General features: G+C 32.1%; 1 protein-coding gene across 1 annotated transcript; it reads right to left on the bottom strand.

Moving 5' to 3' along the window:
* Positions 1 to 607: 607 nt before the first annotated feature.
* Positions 608 to 11816, bottom strand: LOC126677007 (serine/threonine-protein kinase CTR1). The gene is made up of 16 exons (XM_050371422.2): positions 10869 to 11816; positions 9694 to 9995; positions 9459 to 9603; positions 9178 to 9281; positions 8456 to 8664; positions 6301 to 6732; positions 6139 to 6179; positions 5741 to 5809; positions 5535 to 5635; positions 4258 to 4342; positions 4039 to 4137; positions 2997 to 3065; positions 2759 to 2890; positions 2021 to 2115; positions 1709 to 1916; positions 608 to 996 (listed from the first exon to the last, which is right to left on the bottom strand). The coding sequence occupies exons 1-15, from the start codon at positions 11505 to 11507 to the stop codon at positions 1808 to 1810; spliced, it is 2631 nt and encodes an 876-aa protein (XP_050227379.1). The 5' UTR covers positions 11508 to 11816; the 3' UTR covers positions 608 to 996; positions 1709 to 1807.
* Between the last annotated feature and the right edge of the window lie 10312 nt (positions 11817 to 22128).

Below are 22128 nucleotides of genomic sequence, written 5' to 3'. Positions count from 1 at the left end.
TTAAAATAATTTTTTAATTTTCTAAAATAATTTTTTATAATTTTTTCAAAAATAATTTTTTTAATTTTTTCGAAAATATTTTTTAATTTTTTTAAATAATTTTTTTAAAATAATTTTTTTACTTTTTTAAAAAAAATTTAAAAAAATTTTATTTTTTATATAAAAAATTATTTAAAAAAATTAAAAATATATTTTTAACAAATAATAAATAATTTTTTTATTAAATTTTACCCATTCCCATTTCTACACTAATTTTGAACCAAACAAAAAATGAAAACAATCATTTCCATTCCTTCTCATTCCGATTCTCATTCCGATTCCCATTCCCAACCTTAAACCAAACGGACCCTAAGTATGTAGCATTTATGATATTTTCGAACCCTGTACAACTCAAAAACGGAGAGTATATGATTTTATGAGGACAGATTCATTTCACCCTTCAACTTAACTCAAAATATCATAAAAGTCATTTTCAATGATCTATAGTAATACGAAAATCCATAGATCAGTTAACTCCCGCATATTATGACAATAAAAAAAATCTTATGATATTCCAGCTAGAAATAAACTGCGGCTTGCTCCATAAAAAAACGACTTTACACTAAAATTGAGAGTAACAAGGATCAATAATGGTTGAATTTTCTGTTAAAATTAAATCAAGTTTACAGTAATACACAGCCTTCTATCACCTGCAAAATAGATTCGAGCTCAGCTTTTGCTGTTTCAGGTTAATTGCACCACAATTGAGGATCGAATATTTTTTACAACGACTGAAAAATTGCAAGTTCTTTAATTGCAATACGAATTAGCTTCTCATTAAGCTAATTCAAGTTATAAATTACATACAAAATTATGAGAGACGACTTTATACAACTTCCCATTAACAGCAGACAATAATTGTTGGCAGGTAATGCAAGTATTGGTGCAGTTCCTTAGGTGGTGCTAAAAATTAGAGATCTCAATTGGCAAGGACTACAGACATGTACAACAAGGTTTCTGCATTTGGAAAATAAGACGAGCATCGTAAATTTTTGAATTGAATATTGAGAAACGCATCAGAATTTATCAATATAGAGATGAAGATGTCCGACTTGAATTCAAGCAACAAATATATGCACTCCGGACCTTAATTAATTATTAAGTATGCAAATGATATACATCACAAAATGATATGCTCTATCATTGCTAATGTTCCATTTATTTCCAGGCTATGTAGCACGGAGACAGAAACGCAGATATATTTTTACATGAACAGATTATCAATTTAGAGTTTTAGAATTTCATAAGCGTTTTCGGATATTGAAATAGAACAGTGAAACGTGGAACTCTAAAAAGTTTTCGTGCAACATAGTTTTCAGGATTCACTAAAGGGAGGAAATTTAAATTTAAACAATTAAAAATGTGCGCAGCCAGGGGCGGGACTGGCCAGAGGCTTAGATAGGCTCTAGCCCGGGCTGGTGTCAGAAATTTTCAAGGTAAGGAGGTCGAGTTTGTAGTGGAGTCAAACTAGAGGAATGTTAAGCCCGAGCTTTCAGGAGGTCAGATGAGAACTAGATGATCATTTACCATTTTGAAAAAAAATCTTAGTTCTGCCACTGTGGGCAGCATACCAAAAATCTCAAGTATCTACAAGCAACCTTTCCAGTAACTATAGTTTTGAAAGGAATGAACTTTATAAAAGCAAAGCTGAAGAATTAGAAAAGCACACCTGAGACTATCTATATAGTGTGATCCCTGCCATTTGTTAAATGTCAAAAAGAATGCCGTATTATGTGTACAAAAGAAGATTCCGCTGATGCTTGAACATTTACGTAAGTAAAGGCAAATCTGCATGTCCAGTTGGAGGTGTCGGGGCTTTAATCAACGGTCTCAAGGTTTCCATGATAGTGGCAAAGGAAGGACGCTTCCAAGGCTCACTACAAAAAATTACATCAAAAAATAAAAATTCACCTGTTATAAAAGAAAGGTTTTGAAGTAGAATGGGTGCAAGTAACTCATAAACTTCTAATGTGATACTCACTTAGCCCAACAAGCCTCAATAATTGAAGCAACGTGGGGATTTAAATCTCGGGGAATTTCAAGCCTCCTGCCCTTAAATCCAACAGCTGCTACAACCTAGAATAATGAACGCGCAAGTGAGCAGACAAGATTTAATAATTGATGTTAAATAAATAAAGGACCACATATCAATGAACATGCACAATAAAAGTTTTCAGGCCATATTCAAGCCGAACAAGATTAAGGGGAACAACCTAAACTAGCACCAGATACAGCAAAGATAGGTTTCAACTAGACTAAAACAACTCAGCTCACTAGTGTTGCTTACAACAGATATACACCTTGCCACAATGAACATAAGCCTCAAGGGGCTATGTTAGACTTACTTTAGCCCATTGAAGGAAGTGGCTCAATGGCATAAATTACAAATAGTTAGGAAAACATGGAATTCCAGTTAAACCTCAAGAAAAGAGTGATGCAACTTTTTCTTTGATAGAGCACTGAAGCATATAAATCGCATCAGTAGCAATTGTCAAACCAGTAAATTCACCTTTTTCAACTGGTAAACAGTTCTTTGTCGATTAAATCCACATACTAATTGGATAGGGCTACAGTACACTCATGAAATAATTTCCGAAATAACAGTTTTGAAGAACAAGTGAATCCTCTTGGCAAGAGCCAATTTTGCCAACAGATACAAAATCTGAGTCCATGAAAGTTCCTTAATCCAAAGAGAAAAGTACAACTTTAGACAGCAAACCTGCGCAGGATTTAAATTGCCCCAAGGTTGTTGCAGCGTCGCAATTTCCCACAATATTACACCAAAGCTGTATACATCTGATTTTTCATTTGATGGTTCATCGCGAAGAACTTCTGGTGCCATCCACTCAGGCTAATAAATTGGAAGAGATAACGTTAAGCTTATGTTGAACTAAATGGTCCTTCTCACCTTAAAAGAAAAACCCAGTTAATGGGTACTTAATGTTAACAGCACTTACTGTCCCTGCAGCTGATTTTGATGAAAGAAACGTGTTTGCTTTCAGACGAGAGAGCCCAAAATCACACACCTGAATAGAGGTAAAAAAATGTCAGGGAAACAATGTCAACTGGCAAAGAACCAACAAAACAACATAAATTAATGGGAAAATATACAGTAATATTTTCAAGAGACACATTATCATATTAGCTATTAACTTTGGAACACTGTGATAGACAAAAGGCAGTAAATACTCTTGCGGGATTTTTAGGTTTTAGAAAAGATATATACATACTACTAGTCACGCATTTAAGTATGTTATGGAAAATTAATCAACGGGTACTCATCATCATTCTTACCCACATATACAAATGTGAGGCCAATAATATATCTAGACAAATGTGAATAATAGAATTGAAAAAAAAATTAAGTTGCGAAGTCAAAATAAAAATATTTATCTATTGTTCAAACAGATCAAATAATATCAGTCCCACAACACCGCCATATAGATTTGACCAGCAATATTTGTGATATCATTTCTCTATATCTTTGCAACATTTGTAGCTTAATCTTACAGCTAGAAAATCAACAATCGCATTAATGTTTCTGATAGCAAGTACATAGAGCATAGTCATATGGATGTTACTGGGCAACCATATGAAGTTAGCAGGATCACCGCCATTTGCCAAAGCTTATGAGTATCAAAGAAAAACTACCATAGAGCAATGCCCAACTACAAAATTTAGTCGAGAAAATAATCACTTCAATTAGCAGCTAAGCAGATTCAGTTTTTCTGTCATAGATTAGCCCAAAGTAAGCAGCGTAGCAAGGCTTCAAGTAAAAAAAATAAAATTCATGATTTTAAATGAGTGCTGTAAAACTAACTCCCCTAGTTCACTACTAGACAAACGAGATTTTCTTTTTTTGACAATTGGGGAGGGGGAGCGCTTGTGGGAGGAATAGAACCCACAACCTTAGCAGAATACTACTCAACGCTTATACTATTTGAGCTATAAGATTTAGTAACTTGTTTGGTATATTTAAGGACACAATAACTGTCCTACCTTGACTGTATATTTTTTGTCAACCAAAAGATTAGGAGATTTCAAATCTCTATGAACTATGGGAGGATTGCGTTTGTGTAGATAATTCATGCCCTTTGCCTGTGAAAAACAAATTAGCATTGACACAGGTCATATATGTAGTTCATAACAAGCTAAAATGAAAGAGAAGAGACAATTAGTAAGTGATGGAAATAAAAAAATAGTTTTTCAGATGCATACCACATCATACGCCATACTCAACCGACGTCTTTCATCCAGTACCTCCCTTGCCCCAGACTTATGCAAGAGCCTATACAAACTACCCCTGGAATGAAAACCCGAGAAGTTAGTTTTGTCCTAGTTTTCGAATTGATGATCAAAATAACTATCATGTGAATAAAGAATCAAGAATCAACTCATCAGATTCAGTTTAAATCCTCAGAATGAATTATATAGGCTTAATTGGACCAAAAATCACCAACTTTCGCGTGTTTTTGGTATTTAACATAATCTTTTTTTCTTGGCATAAAAAATCATCAACTTTCATTTTTTGGCATATTCGTCCACATAACCGTTTCCTTTGAAAAATTAAGCGCAAAACGAAGCCGTTTTAGCATAAAACGGCGCCGTTTTACATTCAAAACGGCGCTGTTTCACATCCCGTGGACAAATATGCCAAAAAACAAAAGTTGGTGATTTTTTATGCCAAGAAAAAAAGATTATGTTAAATACCGAAAACACGCGAAAGTTGGTGATTTTTTACGCAATTAAGCCAATTATATATGATACACATAAACAAACAAAATACATCAAAATATGAAATGCTTTGACAGCTGTAAAAGGGTATCAGGCCCAGTTAATAAACATGTTTACCTACAAAGTAATAAATGCAGTTCCAAGACCTTGTCATGATTAATACTTCTAACATGCAAATCTTTCTAATAATTCAAATAAACATTAAAAGATATCTCATATTTATTTGATATAAGAACCTGTATTATGCCTATTCCATATTCCAAATTAACTAAGAACATGGGACAAAAAAAAGAAAATTAGGGTTTATTCGAATAGGATCAATAGTGCCTGCATGGAAGGAGGAGTTGTTTCCCTTTGATTATTAATTTAGCTGTGTATTTTTTAAGTACTTCTGTAAGAATGTTGTCACTTCAAATTGCTTGGGGAATGGTTCAACAGCTATTTAAACTCTGAAATCAAAGTTTCTTTTTAATTTTTACATATGTTTAGTCCTATAGGCAGAATATTACTACATTAGTTCCATTTTCACTAGAGAATTGCATTCAGCCATTATTCAACCACATTGCAATTCACTAGATTCAAATCGCTTAGGTGGGGAGTTAAACTGATTGAAGATCTGAACTGAGAGTTGTATGGTTCTTTCAACTATTTCTTTCAGTGCAAAAATGTGATGATAAATACCATAAATGATTACCGACACAATCCGCATTATAAACAACATTAAGGGAAACAAATACTATTTCTTAGGGGCAACGACGAACCTAGATAAATATTCTGTCACTATGGATAAGTTTGGGGGCTGAGTAACTGCACCCATAAAAAGAACTATATTTGGATGTCGTAGGCGTTTCATTATAGACACCTGAAAGACACGTGAGAATATACAAATCAATATGCAGGATTAGCAAAAGCTTTATTTTTTCTTGAGCTACAAACATATATTACGGAAATTATGGTCAATATGTACCTCCCTCAAAAATTCCTTAAATCGTTCAGCATGAAAATCTTGCTCCATGAGAATTTTCACAGCAACATCCTGCATTAACACATATTATTAACAGGTAAGTAAAAAGAGAAGCAGAAGAAGACATCACAATCCAGATCTACCATTAAGCACACATAACGGTTTGACCAAACTTAGAACGACATTGTATCCTGTCATACTCAATAAAATAAGATTCCCATACTGCAATTAAATGCCATCGATTGGCAAATTAGATTAACCATTATTAGAAGTTTTACAATATTTTAATCACGAAAAGACCATTATTTCAAACCAGATATTAGAGATAATGTGTGCTTATAAATAGCTAAGCAAATTATGAATGGGCAAGATACATAAATATAGATGTATTAATAGCTTACCGAGCCATGCCAATCAGCACGGTGAACAGTTCCAAAAGAACCTGAAAATAGACAACTAAAGTTTCAGTATGGTAGCACAGCTTCTTAACATGAGAGAAAACTGATCTATCTGCTAAACAGGTCGTACTCAAGGATATGGTATAAACAGGAAGGATGAAATACCTGCTCCAATTCTCTCTTTCAAATTAAGATCACACCATGGGATGTCCAAATCTTCAACATCAAGTGAAAATTCTTTACTCGACCTACTAGAAACCACTTGACTGCCATCAGAAATTTTTGAACTTTTACTAGTGTCCGCTCTATGATCAGGCATTAATAGAAGTGGGTCTCTATGCCCGGTAGTTGGAATGTTCTTTAATGGGATCAGATCTTTGCCCATGTTTGTCGACTGTTTGACATCCTGGGCAAGATTATATGATTTAATCATGTGACTATTTCCTTGCGCACCAGTTCGAGCAACCTTCATAGGCAGCGGCAACTGAGAAATTTCAGTAGCGTTGTTTACAAGATTGTTTCTATCCGCATCTACCTTCTCAATTTGCTGCTTAGCATACATAGAGAACCCAGAAGCTTCTCCATCATGAATGTTACCTGCAATGATGCAATCAACAACATGGAAGAGAATTAGACCCCACAAATATCAGAACACAATCTATACGCCAGGAGATTATTTCGCAGAAAGGAACCAAACAATAATTAAGTGAAGCCTCGAAAAAGACCTTCCAACCAATCAATACATTTCTTAGCGCAAAAAAAAAAATCCCTCTTTTAACTTGAATGCAGCCCCAAAATAATCAATTGAAGCATTAAAGCTCTTTCCCTCATGAATCATAGCAGGAGCTTCAACTTTTACAAATACCGCTTTAAATGGAATTGAAACTTCAAATTTAGAACCTCCCATATAACAAATGATTTGAATGTTTCTTTCTGGCAGACGCGGAAATTTGCAAAAGAATGGTTAGTGGATTGTCAAGGGTAAAAGGTTTTTTTGTCAATATAACTAGAAAAATCTAAAATCTAAAATCTAAAACCGAAGCCGAAGAGATTCTTTTCTTAAGAAATAGAAGAATAGATAAAAATGCATTATCAAAATTTTAATTCACTTTTTAAAGAGGAAGCGAAATGTTCGATAGTTAACAATAAACAAGTGTAATAAATAGATGTAGATAGACAATATTAATATTCTTTAGTATTAGGCTAAACTCATCCAAAAGTCCATGTACTATTAGCTTTTATTTACTTGATCCTTCCCAATTTTTTGATTTTAAAGAGTTCATTTACTGTTAATTTTGTGTGCTTGTGGCCCTCCTTTGACGGAATTGTAGAAGTCATCGTTTCATGCAATTCAAAATGGCGGTGTTTCCAGCAAAAAAAGGACCATGAATACACAAAATTAACAGTAAAGGGATTCTTTAAAACCGAAAATTTTAGTAAGAACCAAGTACAATAAAAGATACTAGTACGTGAACTTCTGGATGAGTTTAGCCAAAGTATTCTTGTAACATGAAAAGTGAAAGATGACAAGACCCCGGTAAGTATTATAAATCAAGTGCAAATGAATGATCAATATCCCATTTTCAAGAAAACGATGGGGTCCGGCCTCCAGCTCATCAATAAAACTTCAGTCCAACCAGCTAAAAAATTAAAATGTAAGTACTCTGCAGCCCAATTCACTACAAGATCAAGGAAAAGTCAGTTATTTATAGCTTCAATTATATGTATAATGTAAGCTTAAGAGATTGTTCTATGTGTTAGACTTCTGAGGCTATCTAATGAGTAAGTTGTTATGAGAAGAATGCAGAACACCAATTACAGACTCCAAATATGGAAGTCTTTAGAAATAATTGCTCTGTAGTTTCTGTTATAAATTAAAACTTAAGAAAAAGATGGGGTCCAGCCTCCAGCTTGTCAACAAAACTTCAGTCCAACCAGGAAAAAACGTAAAATGTAAGTACTCTGCAGCCAAATTTACTACAAGCTCGAGAAAACGTCAGTTGTGTATAGCTTCAATTATATGTATAATGTAACCTTAAGAGATTGCTCTATGTGTTAGACTTCTGAGGCTATCAAATGAGGAGTTGTTCTGAGAAGAATGTGGAACATCAATTACAGACTCCAAATATGTAGGTCTTTAGAATTAATCACTCTTAAGCTTCTGTTATTGATTAAAACTTTTTAGCAACAAATGGCATCCTCAGCAGTACAAGATAAGCAGCTCAGATAAAAAGAAATTGCATCTTAAAAGGAAATGTAATATAATCAGACAGCAATTCAGAGATTCATACTTTTATGCTACTGATTTTATTATTGTTACCTGCTGAAGCATCATCAAATACAATATTTAGCAATTGACAGTCTGCGAAGTACTGTTTAGCCAAAGACCTGAAATCAACATTAGGTTCAGCTGATTTCATCCGAGGAAAGCGCAATGGTGAAGAAATTGAGATGGAAGAAGGACCATTGAGCAAGGAATCAGGTTCACATAGACAACCTGGCTTCCCTATCAAGTCAACTAGATACTCCCTGTATGAAAAAAAGAAGTATAGAAATTACAAATAATGGACATGGTTTGGACAACACTTCAGTAAGAATCAAATATGCTGTCTAGATAGCATGTTCTTTGAATTCATAACGGATTTAAGATAAAGTACAGATTATTCACTGAAGTAAAGCTCTTCAATGGATGATAAGCCACACAAGTCGAGCATCCCCTAGAACGCAAAATTTATCAATCTTGAAAACTTATTCAGCTTTCACAGGAAATGAACTGTTAATTTCTTTATCTAGGTGGTATACTTGAAATGGATTTCTCCAATAATTTTAGATTGTAACTTGGTAAAAAAATTGAAATTTTTTATATAGAAAAATGACAAAACTCTAACACAATGCTGTTTAACTCAAAGAAGCAAGGATGTTAAGTTCAAGAAATGTTAAGCAAGCATCATTAACTCCCAGGTATGACAATCCTCCAACAGGTGGTTTGTTACATAGCTTAATTACGTCATGAAAAGAGACCGTGACAACGAGCAAATATACCTGTCAACCCCAAACCGGACAAGGCATGAGGAAGCATCATCTCTTTTGCAATATTTACAGCCTCTTGCTATTCGACAAGGCAAATCAATAGTGTCAGCGAGAACCTACACAGGTTAGGTGCAAGGAAGCATCAGTCCCTTCATGCCCTCAGAAAAAAGTTATCCAGTACCCAAAATGGAAGAAAACAACATTTACATATATTTTAAATACTCATAACTCCCTTATTAGTGGCGAATGAAACTGGGTACATGAGATTTAATCATGTAATTTTCAGACCTTACCTTGAATAGTAAAGCTCGATGTCTGCAGAGACCAACAGATAAGCTGCCTATTGGAACCACAACAGATCCCAAGCAATCTTTTAGATCCTCACTGCATTCCCTCCAGATATTAGTGAAATAATCTTCTCCCATGATGGATGAACCCCTTATGACAGAAAAAGAATATCATTTACAGCATAATATAATAAAAAAAAATCAATCTTGCATTTTTGTCTGAATAACAAACAGAACTCACCCCATGCGACTACAGACGAGCTTTGCTAGCTGATCAACTACCTCTTTTGTAGTTATACAGTTGCATGAAATGCCATGAACCCTATTTTGGAGTTCTTTTAAGCTTGAATCAGTGCGCCGATCAACTAAAACCACTTCCAATGAAGAATTAGCAGCAGGATCGACAGACTTCAATGACTCAATGGATGGAATACGACCAGTCTCTTGCAAATCAGTACACACAGTCCAAACATAGGGATCCATTCCATAAATAAGGTAAAATCCATCAGGAATTTTATCAAAGTATGATAAGCAACCATTCACCTGATGCAGAACAAAATCAACGAGGTCCATTTGCAATCAAAAAATAAATCACAGGTTTGCTAATGGCAACCACGGGATGAAAGAAAGTAAATAACCCGGTCAGTTCAAGCAATATTTTCCATATTTCTCTAGTTGCCAACCAAGGATTTGAAATGAAGGTACGGCTCTTTTCATTTTACATTAAGTCAACAAAGATACTATGCCACATTCAGGCACAAGAATTATAATGCAGCACAGCAATAATCTTGATACTAAACCATATCAAACACATGGTTTGCACAGACACCACACCCGGCCTCCACTAATAAAAAATGGTTAGGGCCAAGTAAAGTAATTGGATTAATTGCAGTCAGTGCCTTTTCTTTCTTGCATTAGTTACAGCTGAACAACCTCAATCATAGAATGATCAGTATCCCAAAAACCAACTCCAGGAACCTCATTCAACATGCCTTTAGCAGGTACTCATCTCTCTCTTCTTTGGAAATGCACTTATCTCCCATCTCAAGAAGCATTCAATAACCAAAGTCCGTTGTTCGTTTCCTATAAACAAAAGCTACAAACAGGCGGGACGAAGCTATTATGACCACAAAATATGAGGCAACTGAAAGAATACCACAATGGATATGCACCAGCACAACTACAAGGATAAGCACGCATTATATTCGAACTAGAAGCCTTACACCTTTCTATTCTACAGCCATAAACCCCAAATCATAGAGAACGAATCTATCGACGTTCAGTCTTCTAACTAGTTCTGAGAATTAGGACCTATTTAACATGAACTCCACAAACCTAGGCAGCTAAATCATAACCTAAAATCAACAAGACAGCATATAAAAAATATCAAGCAATATAAGAACAATAAATCATTACCCAAATCCGATGAGACAATGCCTCGGGCGAATTAGAGCCGGAAGTAACACCGCGCAACGTAGATTCATCAGGAACCGGATCCAAAAAATTCGGATCATCAGCACAAGTAGCTTCACTAGATAATCTCAATGCTAAAGCTAACTGTAACTGATAACTCTCTTCCGTTTGCTGCGCCCAGCTTTTCCCAGACGATCCATTACCCATACCCATACCCGTATCCACAGTTCTCACTCTAATATTACCACTCCCATCCTCATGCGAATATCCGCCACCAAACGACGCCGCATCAATCATCTCATTATTTCCTCCTCCAGTAGCAGTTGTCGTCGTTGACAGATTAGGCGCGTAAACATACTCACCTGATAACGAACTTTCTCCGAAACTACTGCCGCTCGACTGCCGCTGTAATCCGATCGACGACGACGGATATAACAAATTTCCGCTCATAATATTTCCGAGTCTGTTACTATTAGCCTCCCAATCTTTACTCACTAATTTAGTAGTATTATTATTGCTGCTGCTTTTGGAATCACTTGATTCGTAGTACGGCGGTGGCGCCGCCGCCGTGGAGAGGTGCTGGTCGTCGGGATACTGGTTGAGAAGTGTGTAATTGTTAGATCTTCGACCTGGCATTTCCATAGAGAATCTAATTTTTTTGATGGATTTTTTTAAAATATTTTTAGAGAGAGATTAAAAAATTAAAAGAAACGTAAAAACCTTAAAAACGAAGAGTAATAGTATGTGTATGTCCATGTTTTGGAGTCTGGTAAAGGTGAGCTGAACTTGGTTTTTGTTTCTTTTTTTTTTCTTCTATTTTTTAATTGCTTTCTCTCTCTAGACTTTTTTCTTTGGTTTTCTTTTTCTATGAGTTTCTCTCTCTAGAATTCAATTGTCGGAGAGAATGAGAAAATGAAAAAATCGGTGCGGACTGTGCTGTTTTTTTTATTCCATTCCATGGCGCAATCCTTTATAAATGAAAGATCGTTCAATTTATGTGCAAAATTCACTTTTATATGAGATAACCAATGTGAATTTAAATAGCCATTTTATCGTACTATATTGTTTTTATAATCGGAAAAAAAAGTGTTTGTGAAAATAATTGAAACCACAATTTTAATTAAATATTGTCCAATATTTATACTATTTTAAAAAAAAAAGTCTAGCATCACCTGACCCATTAAATTTTTTTGGACTCAATTTCATAAAGAAAGAACTAACAACAAATTTGTAAGAGATATATAAAATAATTAAAACGCTATGACCCTTGACTGATTGTATTTTTATTGTTGAAAGATTTTGATTTGCTTTTAATTCTTTATTCACATATTAAATTAGATTGATATGTTTTTCGGTGATAAATTTTAACTAACTAAAATAAAAAAGATGAAAAAAAATTTGACTAATTTATTATATTTTTATAAAATTAATATGAAAAAATGCTATCATCAACGGCAACTATTTATGGCAGCAGGAAAAATAATCTATATACAGATAGAGATTTTTTTGTAGAGACAAGAAGAGAAGGCTATTAAATAGCTTTTATATAAATTTGTGGAGACATCTATAAATAGTGGTTGGGGTTTGGCATGTTTATAGTAAAAGGAAAGCAAAACTATCCGTATAATGTAGTTCTAGCTAGCGTCATCAAAAATTTGATTAAAATGAACTAAAACAGATTAGTAAACGCTAATTATATATTAAAATTAGTTAAAATAATTTAATTGGTTTGATTAATAGAAAAATTAATTTAAAATTTAAAATTATAATTAATTTATTGATTTGATCGGTGTTTCTAATTTGAAATTTTGATTGATTCAGTTTGATTAATAATGTTAGCTCGATCGTTCATTTAAAAACATAACATAGTTCATTTTTTATTCAATCATACGTTATTTAATTAAATATATTATTTATTCACCTCTGCCTGCAACAATCAACTCTATAAGAATTAAAATTGAGTGAATGAACTATAACGCAAACAGTATAAGCGTTGGGTAGTAAACTATTAGTCAGTTCAATTCTTCCCACAAGCGTTTTCCCTTTCCAATTATAAAGAAAATGGATTTTTAATATATGAAATAATAAATTAAAATTTCAATATTTTCATATTATAATTCAAAAATTAAATTTAGTATTTATTCATTATCATTATATATATTTTAATTAGCTCTCCAATTCATATATTGTTTATGCTAGTAACTTTATAAAAATTAAAATTAAATATCTATTAAAGTCAAAATTATTCATATGATACATGTTTTTTTAAGTGAGATATATTATATGATACATGTTATTTCAATATAGCAAGTAAAGTACTATAAGATAAGCAATGCAATTCAAGTAATTTGGGTAATATTGTTAATCTTGTCAATAGTAGAGAGGTTCTTCAGAAATAAACTAAAGTTTATTTTCGGCTGCATGCCGGAAACCCAATACATTTGTCTAAAGACTCTAAACATCACACACGGACAAGGTGGTGGCGAAACTGTATTTTTTAATCAAACTCATATAAAGGTCCCTATATTATTATCATGTTCTTAATTAGTTCCTATAGATCAATTTGTTATTAAACAATCCTTCTATTATTATTTTCATAATTAAATAGCCCTTCACGTCTAAATCAAATGCCTTAAATGCATTCGGTCAATTAATAAACTCTTGTCAATAGAGATGTCTAGTGTTGTGACATTTTGATCAAACAAGAGCAAGAAATGGTGTAATTGATTTTATTAATTTTGTAAAGTTGGAGTGAAATCACCAAAAAAATGTTAATCATTTTTTTTCATTTTTTTTTCATTTTATGTGATCCCATTTGTTGTTAGCCTTGCAAGATTGTGATTTTCAATTACAATTAAAAAAAAAATACCATTTGTAATTTTAGTTTTAGGTGGACAAATAGGTTGAAGCTAACATGGGAATCTATGTCCACCACTCTTAAAGATGGGGACAATTTTTAAATGTTCCATTAATATTTTCGTCAAATTAAGGACCAATTAGTAATAAAACACGTTACAAAAAGTCAAAAAAAATTAATAATAAATTGATTTATGAACTTATTTAAATAAAAAATAATAGTATAAGATCCTCCATATAGATTAGCCTAATTAAAATCCCACCAAATTGATAATAATTTGATGACTGGTGTATGGCTATATAACATCAATGGCTATAATAGTTTTGTTAAAAAAATAGGCTAAATCTTTTTTGAGGTACTTAAATTATATATTTTTGGTTCATTAGGTCTTTTAATTTTTATTTGACTTTTCCGGGTCCTTAAACTTTCAGTTTTTGGTTCATCAGTTCCTTCAACTTTTATTTGCTTTCTCAAATCTCTAATTGTTAATTTTTTGGTTCATTGGGTCCTTAAATGTATCTTCATTTAAGGACCTAATGAACCAAAAAACAAAAGTTTAAGGATCTAAGAAAGTTAAATAGAAGTTGAGGGACCTGATGAACCAAAAAATGAAAATTTAAGGAATTGAGAAAACCAAATAAAAGTTGAAGGACTTGATGAACAAAAAAATGAAAGTTTAAAGACTTTAAAATGAGTTTAGCCAAAAAAAAATAAGTTGAAACAAATATTAAAATAAAGTTGTTAATTTAAGAAAGATTGACAATTTGATTATAAATTTTGTGGCTAATAGCCTAATTTACTTTATATATTTCTATAAATCCAATCATAAATTTATGAATTTTTCTAATAATTTATGGGAGAGGCCAAAATATTAACATTTCAATTTTATGGGATCCAAAAATATTATTTTTAGAAAATTAAAGTATCTATTAGGTAAACTTTTACCCTCTCTTCTTTTTGGCTCTAAATCCGTCTTTAAATCTCATCTTTATCACCTATGTATATTGGACTCCCACTAGAAGATTTCAGTTCTTTGAATGAAATAATGATGTAGTCTTGTCATATGAAATGTTTATTAAAATTTAGATTATTTAATTATGTGAAATTTCAACGTTATTTTACTATTTTTAATTGTTTAATTTTATCATCAATAAGATTAATTATTATTTATTTAATATTAGTTGCTATTGTGATACCTATATACTCTTTCATTCTTTACAAGTCTTATTTTCTATTTTGAAATATTCTATTTTAGATTTTTATTTTAAAATAATTTACATTAAATTTCTCTTTTTTTATCCTTTTAGGATAAATTCTATTAATATCTCACTATTATTAATAAAGATAATGTGAAAAACACACTTTAATAGATGCTTTATTAATTTTTGTATATAATAAAATGAGACTTTTACAATAGAATATACAAATATTATTTTTAAACATTATAGTTTTGGATAAATAGTAGCCCAAAAACCAATAGCATGTTTGGTTCAAATGTTAAAAAGTTGAATATCCTCAAATAATCCTGTAATTTACAGTAATTATTTTATACTTCAATTATTTCTTAATTTTATTAAATATTTTGGTTGTTCCAACTTCCAACCATTATTTTTATATTGTTTACATCAACTATTTTAATGACGCACGGTCCGACTAAAATCATGTATGAGTATTTCAAATTTAATTTTTATCAGGGATTGTCATGTACGGAGGTTAGTTGGTACGCCACGTTATTAAAATTGATAAAAATAAAACATGTGCGACGATCAAATTATTAAATAAAAATTTAGATATGGTTTGAGTTTTTTGTTTTAACAAAAAAAGCAGTTGGAGTTTAAATTAAAGTTAAGGACGATTAAAGGAGAGAGACAATAATTAAAAAATTAAATTATCTTAAATAACCTACTTATAATACTCTAATATATAATATATTATATTTTTAAAAGTTTTCTCATGATTCTGTCTGAATATAAATTAATTTAAATTTTTGGATAATAAAAGATCAATGTACCAAAAAATATCACAGCCAAATATTATTAGATCAAGTGAATTTCAATAGAAGGTTGAAAGAACATAACCTTATAAACATCCACAATTTTCTATAAGTAAGGTTTGAAATTTCCACAAGTAGATAAGTTAAAGTTAGAATACTAAACCAATCAACTTGCTTATGATTAATTATAGGCTTAATTACTTAAAAAACCCTCACTTTTAATTTTGTTTTCGTTTATACCTTGACCTAGGAAAATTGTCACATATACTCATGACCTTATCTTTATGTTTCACCTCTACCCCAAATTTCAAAAAAAAAGATGATTTATTGAAAACAATTAAATCTAAGGATTATTTTACACCTTTTTCTATTAAAAAAATACAAACAAATACTTCATCTTTAAAAACGTTCAAAATAAGTCCTAATCATAATTAATTGATTTTATTAAAGAAGAAGGTGTTTTTGTATAATTAATAACATTGACGTGTAATTAGAATATATACTAAAAATGAAGGACTATTTTAAACCTTTTTTCAAATGAAAAAAGGTAAATTTAATACCTCAAGGGTAGAGGTGAAACATAAAGATAAGGTCATGAGTATATGTGACAATTTTCCTAGGTCAGGGTATAAACAAAAAAAAAGTTAAAGGTGAGGGTTTTTTAAATAATTAAGCCTTAATTATATCATAAACGAAGACTAATACATCAGATCAATGATGGTTCGATGAATCTTTAGCTGTAGCCTGTAGTCGAATGCTTCTTTTTATATCCACCATAGATTTGTTATGGGCCGGGCCCAGCTGAGTTTGACTATTTCTTAGAGCTTTTTATATAAAATACCGGAATTTAGGCTAGTCTTTACTTTTATATATCTCATCTCATTTTTTTACTTTTTCCACCATCTTATTTTATAAACATAACTTAATATCTTATAATTATGTATTTTATACGATATTTTCTCTTGTCTTTCAAATCAACAGTTATTTCTTCCATATTCTTTCATCTCATGTTCTTTATTTTTTTTCATGGTCGCCGCCCTTCATCAAGTTTGTCATGACCCGATTTTCGCTTAGAAACTCGTGTCGAGACCGGCGCTAGGGAATGGGAATGGTTGTTCCGAAACCCGTAGCAAGCCTAGGAAAAACAGTAAAAACTTTTCGCGTTTTGAAAACATAAAAGGTCTCAATTTCTTTTCGCAAGTATTTGAAAACCTTCAAATAAATGTGTAATCAAAACCATGCAATCGCATTTCTGGACTCAGGGTAATACATGTATACTGCACACACCTTGACACAACCCTGTCCAAAAACACTGCCAGCGGTGCAAACCAGTTATCGCGTCAAGTAACTGGTTTAAGCATGCCACTTAATTAATCACAAAGCTTTTATCAAAACCAGGTTTCTTATAAACAACTGGCAAAAGCCCTTTTTATAAAAACATGCTTTTGTCCCAAAATGATACTCACAGTAGTTTCATATCAGAGTTTAAGCATTTACAATTGAACTACTGTTCGGAGCTAGAACTACTCTGCAGCTCTAGAGTGACCTTTATTTAGTTACAACTTCCAGAAAAAGAATTGGAAGTCTTGTCACGTCAAAATATCATTTACCTGTGAAAAGGGAAATCAACGGGGGTCAAATATGAGTGAATTCACATAGTTACTCAAGCATATTAATAAAAGCAGAAATCGCATGTAAACACACTTTGTGCAGCCAAATAACCGATTCAAATGAAACCCTAAGAGAAACCCCATTTGGTTAACTGTGATTAATGTCACAGTTCGTGCTCTCTTGTTTAACACAGGATGAAATGTGAACTCACGTTATCACAATCATCTTATCTCTGTGTAAGGTTTGCTGGGCCGTAAATTAAATTACTGGCTCCCCAGTATAACCTGTTAGGTCTTGGCCGCTTTGCAAGCATCTGGCCAAAGAACCCAACTAGTATGCAATGCAATGATTTATTAATACCGGTGATCACACAGTTCTATTGTTGCCCAATAGATAGCACGTTCCAGTGGATCTATATATTGGTTTCAAATTGACTCTATGCAATGCAATTTCAAACACATTTTTAGTTATAAATGTTTTGACATTAATATTCAAAAGTAAATATGCGAACTCACAAAACCGTTATCCACAAAACAGTTCTCGTTCACCCTCTACTCTCCTGGTCCGGTAGCTTGCTTGCTCGTCGGATCTAGTTAGAAAACAATTATTAAACACAATTGAAACAAGAATTCCAACTCTAAAGAGTAGACTCTCTATTAACATTACTAAACATAAAGCATATCTAGTCTACACTCATTTTTAATCTCAACTCATAGTCCTCTAGCTATTAATCATTTTGATTAATAGAGGACCTAATTAAAACATTTCTAAGTTTTAATTAATCGAACTTCCTTAAACGTCCAAGTTCTTTTTAGTCCTTATTGAACGTACCGTTCAAAATTGTTCAAAACTAGTCGGTTCGGAACCCGACGTGCGAAAGCACGTCGGAAAAACGCGCTGGCGCGAGGCCCTGTGCGCCCGCACAGTCACCTGTGCGGACGCACAGGACACTGTGCGCCCGCACAGTGTCCCTGTGCGTCCGCACAGGTGACTGTGCGCTCGCACAGTGTCCCTGTGCGTCCGCACAGGTGACTGTGCGCTCGCACAGTCGGGCTGTGCGTGCGCACAGCCTAGGCTGTGCGTCCGCACAGTCACTGTGCGACGCACAGTGGCTGTGCCGCACAGCCACGGGAACTCCGTTCCCGGGCCGATTTCCGTCGAGCTAAACCCATTTTTCCGATCTTAAACACATATACAAATGCCAATCTATCCATTTTCACTATCGGAACGTAAAATCATTACGTATACGTTCGATTCGATACGGTAACCGTTATATATTCGAATATAATCCATTTATATATCCAAATTCAAAATAACGGTTATAACTTCGATTATTAATGGATTACCGAAGAAATTTGAGTTAGAAACGAGAAATTGGATCGAAATCGTCGAACCTACCGTCGCCGTCGCAATCGCCGAAGCTCTGAAGCTAATAACCTAAGTTTTTAGGTTTCTGGTGCAAATGAAACATTTCAAATGAAATGTTTATATATATAGTTTGGTTAAATTCCAGACTAGTCCCTAGGTATTCACGCGTTACTTTAACCCAAATTCTTAAATACTCGTCCGTAACTAAAACGGACAACGAACTCCAAATTTTATGAAATTTTAACCACGAATTCCATAATTCGTAATTAGAATAAAAACGTAATTTATATTTTAACGGGACTTATATTTTATCTTTAATAATTCATTAAAGATTTATTAGGGCTAAATTACACCCACTTAATAAAATTTCTATCTCCAAATTCTATAAAATTTTAGGGGTAACTTTCTAAAAATATTTTATGAATATTGACTCCAAAAATATTCACACGGGACTTATAAATTACCCTATTTTAATTTATAAGCATTTCTTAATTCCCGTTAGTTAAAATATAAATATCCAATTTTTATATTTTAACTTCTATAACTATTTTATATTTCCGGAGATACTATAAATTAAATTTATCCTTAAATTTAATTTACGTTCTCCCGGTCCTATAAATTATTCCTTAAGTGGAATAATTTAATCCTTTAATTTTACGGGGTATTACAAAGTTTCAGCGCCTCTCCGCTGCCGCTTTAATCCTCGCCGCGCCGCCGCCGTTTTCATGTTTCCGTGTTTTCTTTTTCATATATAAATCAGAGTTTTTGTCGGAATGAAGAATAAATATCAGAAGTTTTTTTAACGACTTTAAAAGTTTTTAAAAGGCATATGATCAAATTTCGAGGCAAAATAATTTATCGTTTTTCTTCTTCTTCCTTTTTATTTTAAGATCTATAATTTTTTTGTTAATTGTTTTTAAGTAACAGTAATTTTTTTATTAAACATGTGTAAAGATTATCTTTAAGGAATGTAATACTAATTTTCATGTACATAAAATAATTTTATGATTTTATGGAATGAAAATCTGTTATTTCTATAGTTTTACTGTGTTTGGATGTTTTTCTGCATTTTTATTCTGCAACACGATTTATTGATGATGGTTAGTTGATGAATTATTGTAATGTTTCAGTGTTGTTGATTTTATGTTGATATTTTATTGATTTTAACATTAACAAATAAAATACTGATGTCCGTAAAAAAAAACTAAAAAAATAAAATTTTAAGTGAAACTAGATAATGATATGTTAGCATTGAGAAATAAGACAAATAAAGATGTTGAATTATTGTAATGTTATAGTGTTGATATTGTGTTCATATTAACAAGTTATCAACATAATATCAACATGATATCAACAATTAATGTTAATTTAGTCAGATGTTTGTAAAATGGGAACATTGAATGATTTAAATCAAAAACAATGAACATATTATCAAAAACGTGTCAATAGCTCATTAATACAGCAATTTAAGACGAACTTTATTTTTCTTTCAATGATTGAAAAATCAACATGTTATCAACAGTATATCAACAACATGTCAACATAAAATTGAAAATAAAAAAGAGTTGGAATATTTATCAACATAATGTCAATAATAAATCAACAACGAATCAACATAAAGAATAAAATAATTATTTTTTTGAAAAACTGTGACAATCAATAGAATACCAACAAGAAATCAACAACATGTCAACATGATAATTCTAACATATCATTATCTAGTCTCAGTTAAATTTTAGTTTATTTAGTTTATTTCACGGACAAAGTTATCTAATTTGCCGATGTTTTTTTAAAATGAAATCTTCCAAAGTTAAAATCAATGAAATACCAACTGATTATCAACACAAAATCAACATAAAATCAACAACACTGTAACATTATAATAATTCAGCAATCAATCATCATCAACAAATCGAGCTGCAAAATAAAAAAACACATAAATACAACCAAACACAAAAAAATGCAGAAATAACAAAAAATTATTCCATATAACCATAAATTTATTTTACATAACATGAAATTAGCATTATATTCTTTAAATATAATTTTTATACATGTTTAATGGTGAAAAAACAGTAAAAAAATTGTAGATCTGAAAATCAAAAAGAAGAAGAAGAAGAAGAATGAATAAACTGCAGATCTGAAATCAACTAGATGACGACGACGAGGAGATGATAGCGTTGGCGAAGATGACGACGAAGACGATAATAAGAACGATGAGCCGTTTACAATGAAATTGAGCGCTTGTGAATGAGGAGAGAGAACGGCAGCTGAGAGAAAGAGGAGAGAGAACATAATGAAATTGTGATTTTTTTATCTTATTAGGGTAGCTTATATAAGAACCGTATAAAAGTAATTAGTTGTAGAGTGTACAGTAGTTTTGATATGTCAAAATAGACACTGTATAAAAGTAATATATTAGAAAAAGTAGGTTGTTTGTGTAAAAAGTATTATTTTTTATGGATTTTTTATACAAATAACTCAAAACAAGGTTTCATTAATATTTTTATCACAAAAAAATTTAATGTGCAATAATCTCTCAAAATAAAAAAATTTATTTTCAGAAATCTCCCATAAGTTGGTTTTATTATGAAAATGGACATTTATGTCCCTGGTTCTTAAATTAACAGAGACGCAGCAGTTTGGCAGTGAGAAGCAATCCGACAGCTGTCCGGCAAAGAAGTAAATCAGCGGCGGTTTGGCAGCAATCTGGCGGAGGTCTCACACTGGTGGAGAAGCAGTTTGGCGCCATCCCTGAGTGAACCTAGCACCAAATTTAGCATAGGAAGAGAGCTTAACGTCGAGATCTCTTTTGATTTTTCTTGATTTTCTCCTTAATTCTTCCCAATCCGACTCCTGTAAATTTAGACTCTATCCGTCATTTTTTGGATCTTGTGAAAAATAATTAGATTCTCTAATCAAGATGATGACTTTTATTTGAGGCCAACTGAATTCATTAGTTTGTTAATACTGGCTTCTCTCATTCTAAAGAAAATTTGGGTTTTACTTTTTATGAAGCGGGTTTAACTTATTTCTTGATGATATTGTGATGTTACATGTTTTGATTCGATTCTGGTAATTTTTGTTGAATTTTAAGGTGGAAGTTATTGTGCATTTTGCAACCTGCTTACGTTGGTCTTTTTCAATGTTATCACATTGGTAGTATGTGGATGCTTGTGACTTTCTCAATTTGCAGGGTTAGAATCAATGGATTTTTTAATCATATTACACAGTATCTGACCAACCCAATTTATGAACTTTAAAATTAGTAGTCCGGTTTTAACTGAAAATTCATATTTAGTTTCTCTTTACTTCATTGTTAAAATGAAATTACTTGCTCATAATTAACAACTATGTTAATAATTTGCACATAAAATTAATTTATATATTTTCCAAGAAAATTAATAATTTATATATTCATTGCCTATTGCTTA

Source organism: Mercurialis annua, linkage group LG4 (assembly GCF_937616625.2).
Source record: "Mercurialis annua linkage group LG4, ddMerAnnu1.2, whole genome shotgun sequence".
NCBI classification, from domain to species: domain Eukaryota; kingdom Viridiplantae; phylum Streptophyta; class Magnoliopsida; order Malpighiales; family Euphorbiaceae; genus Mercurialis; species Mercurialis annua.
The sequence above is the reverse complement of the archived record's forward strand: the minus strand, read 5'-3'. Positions and strand labels throughout refer to the sequence as shown.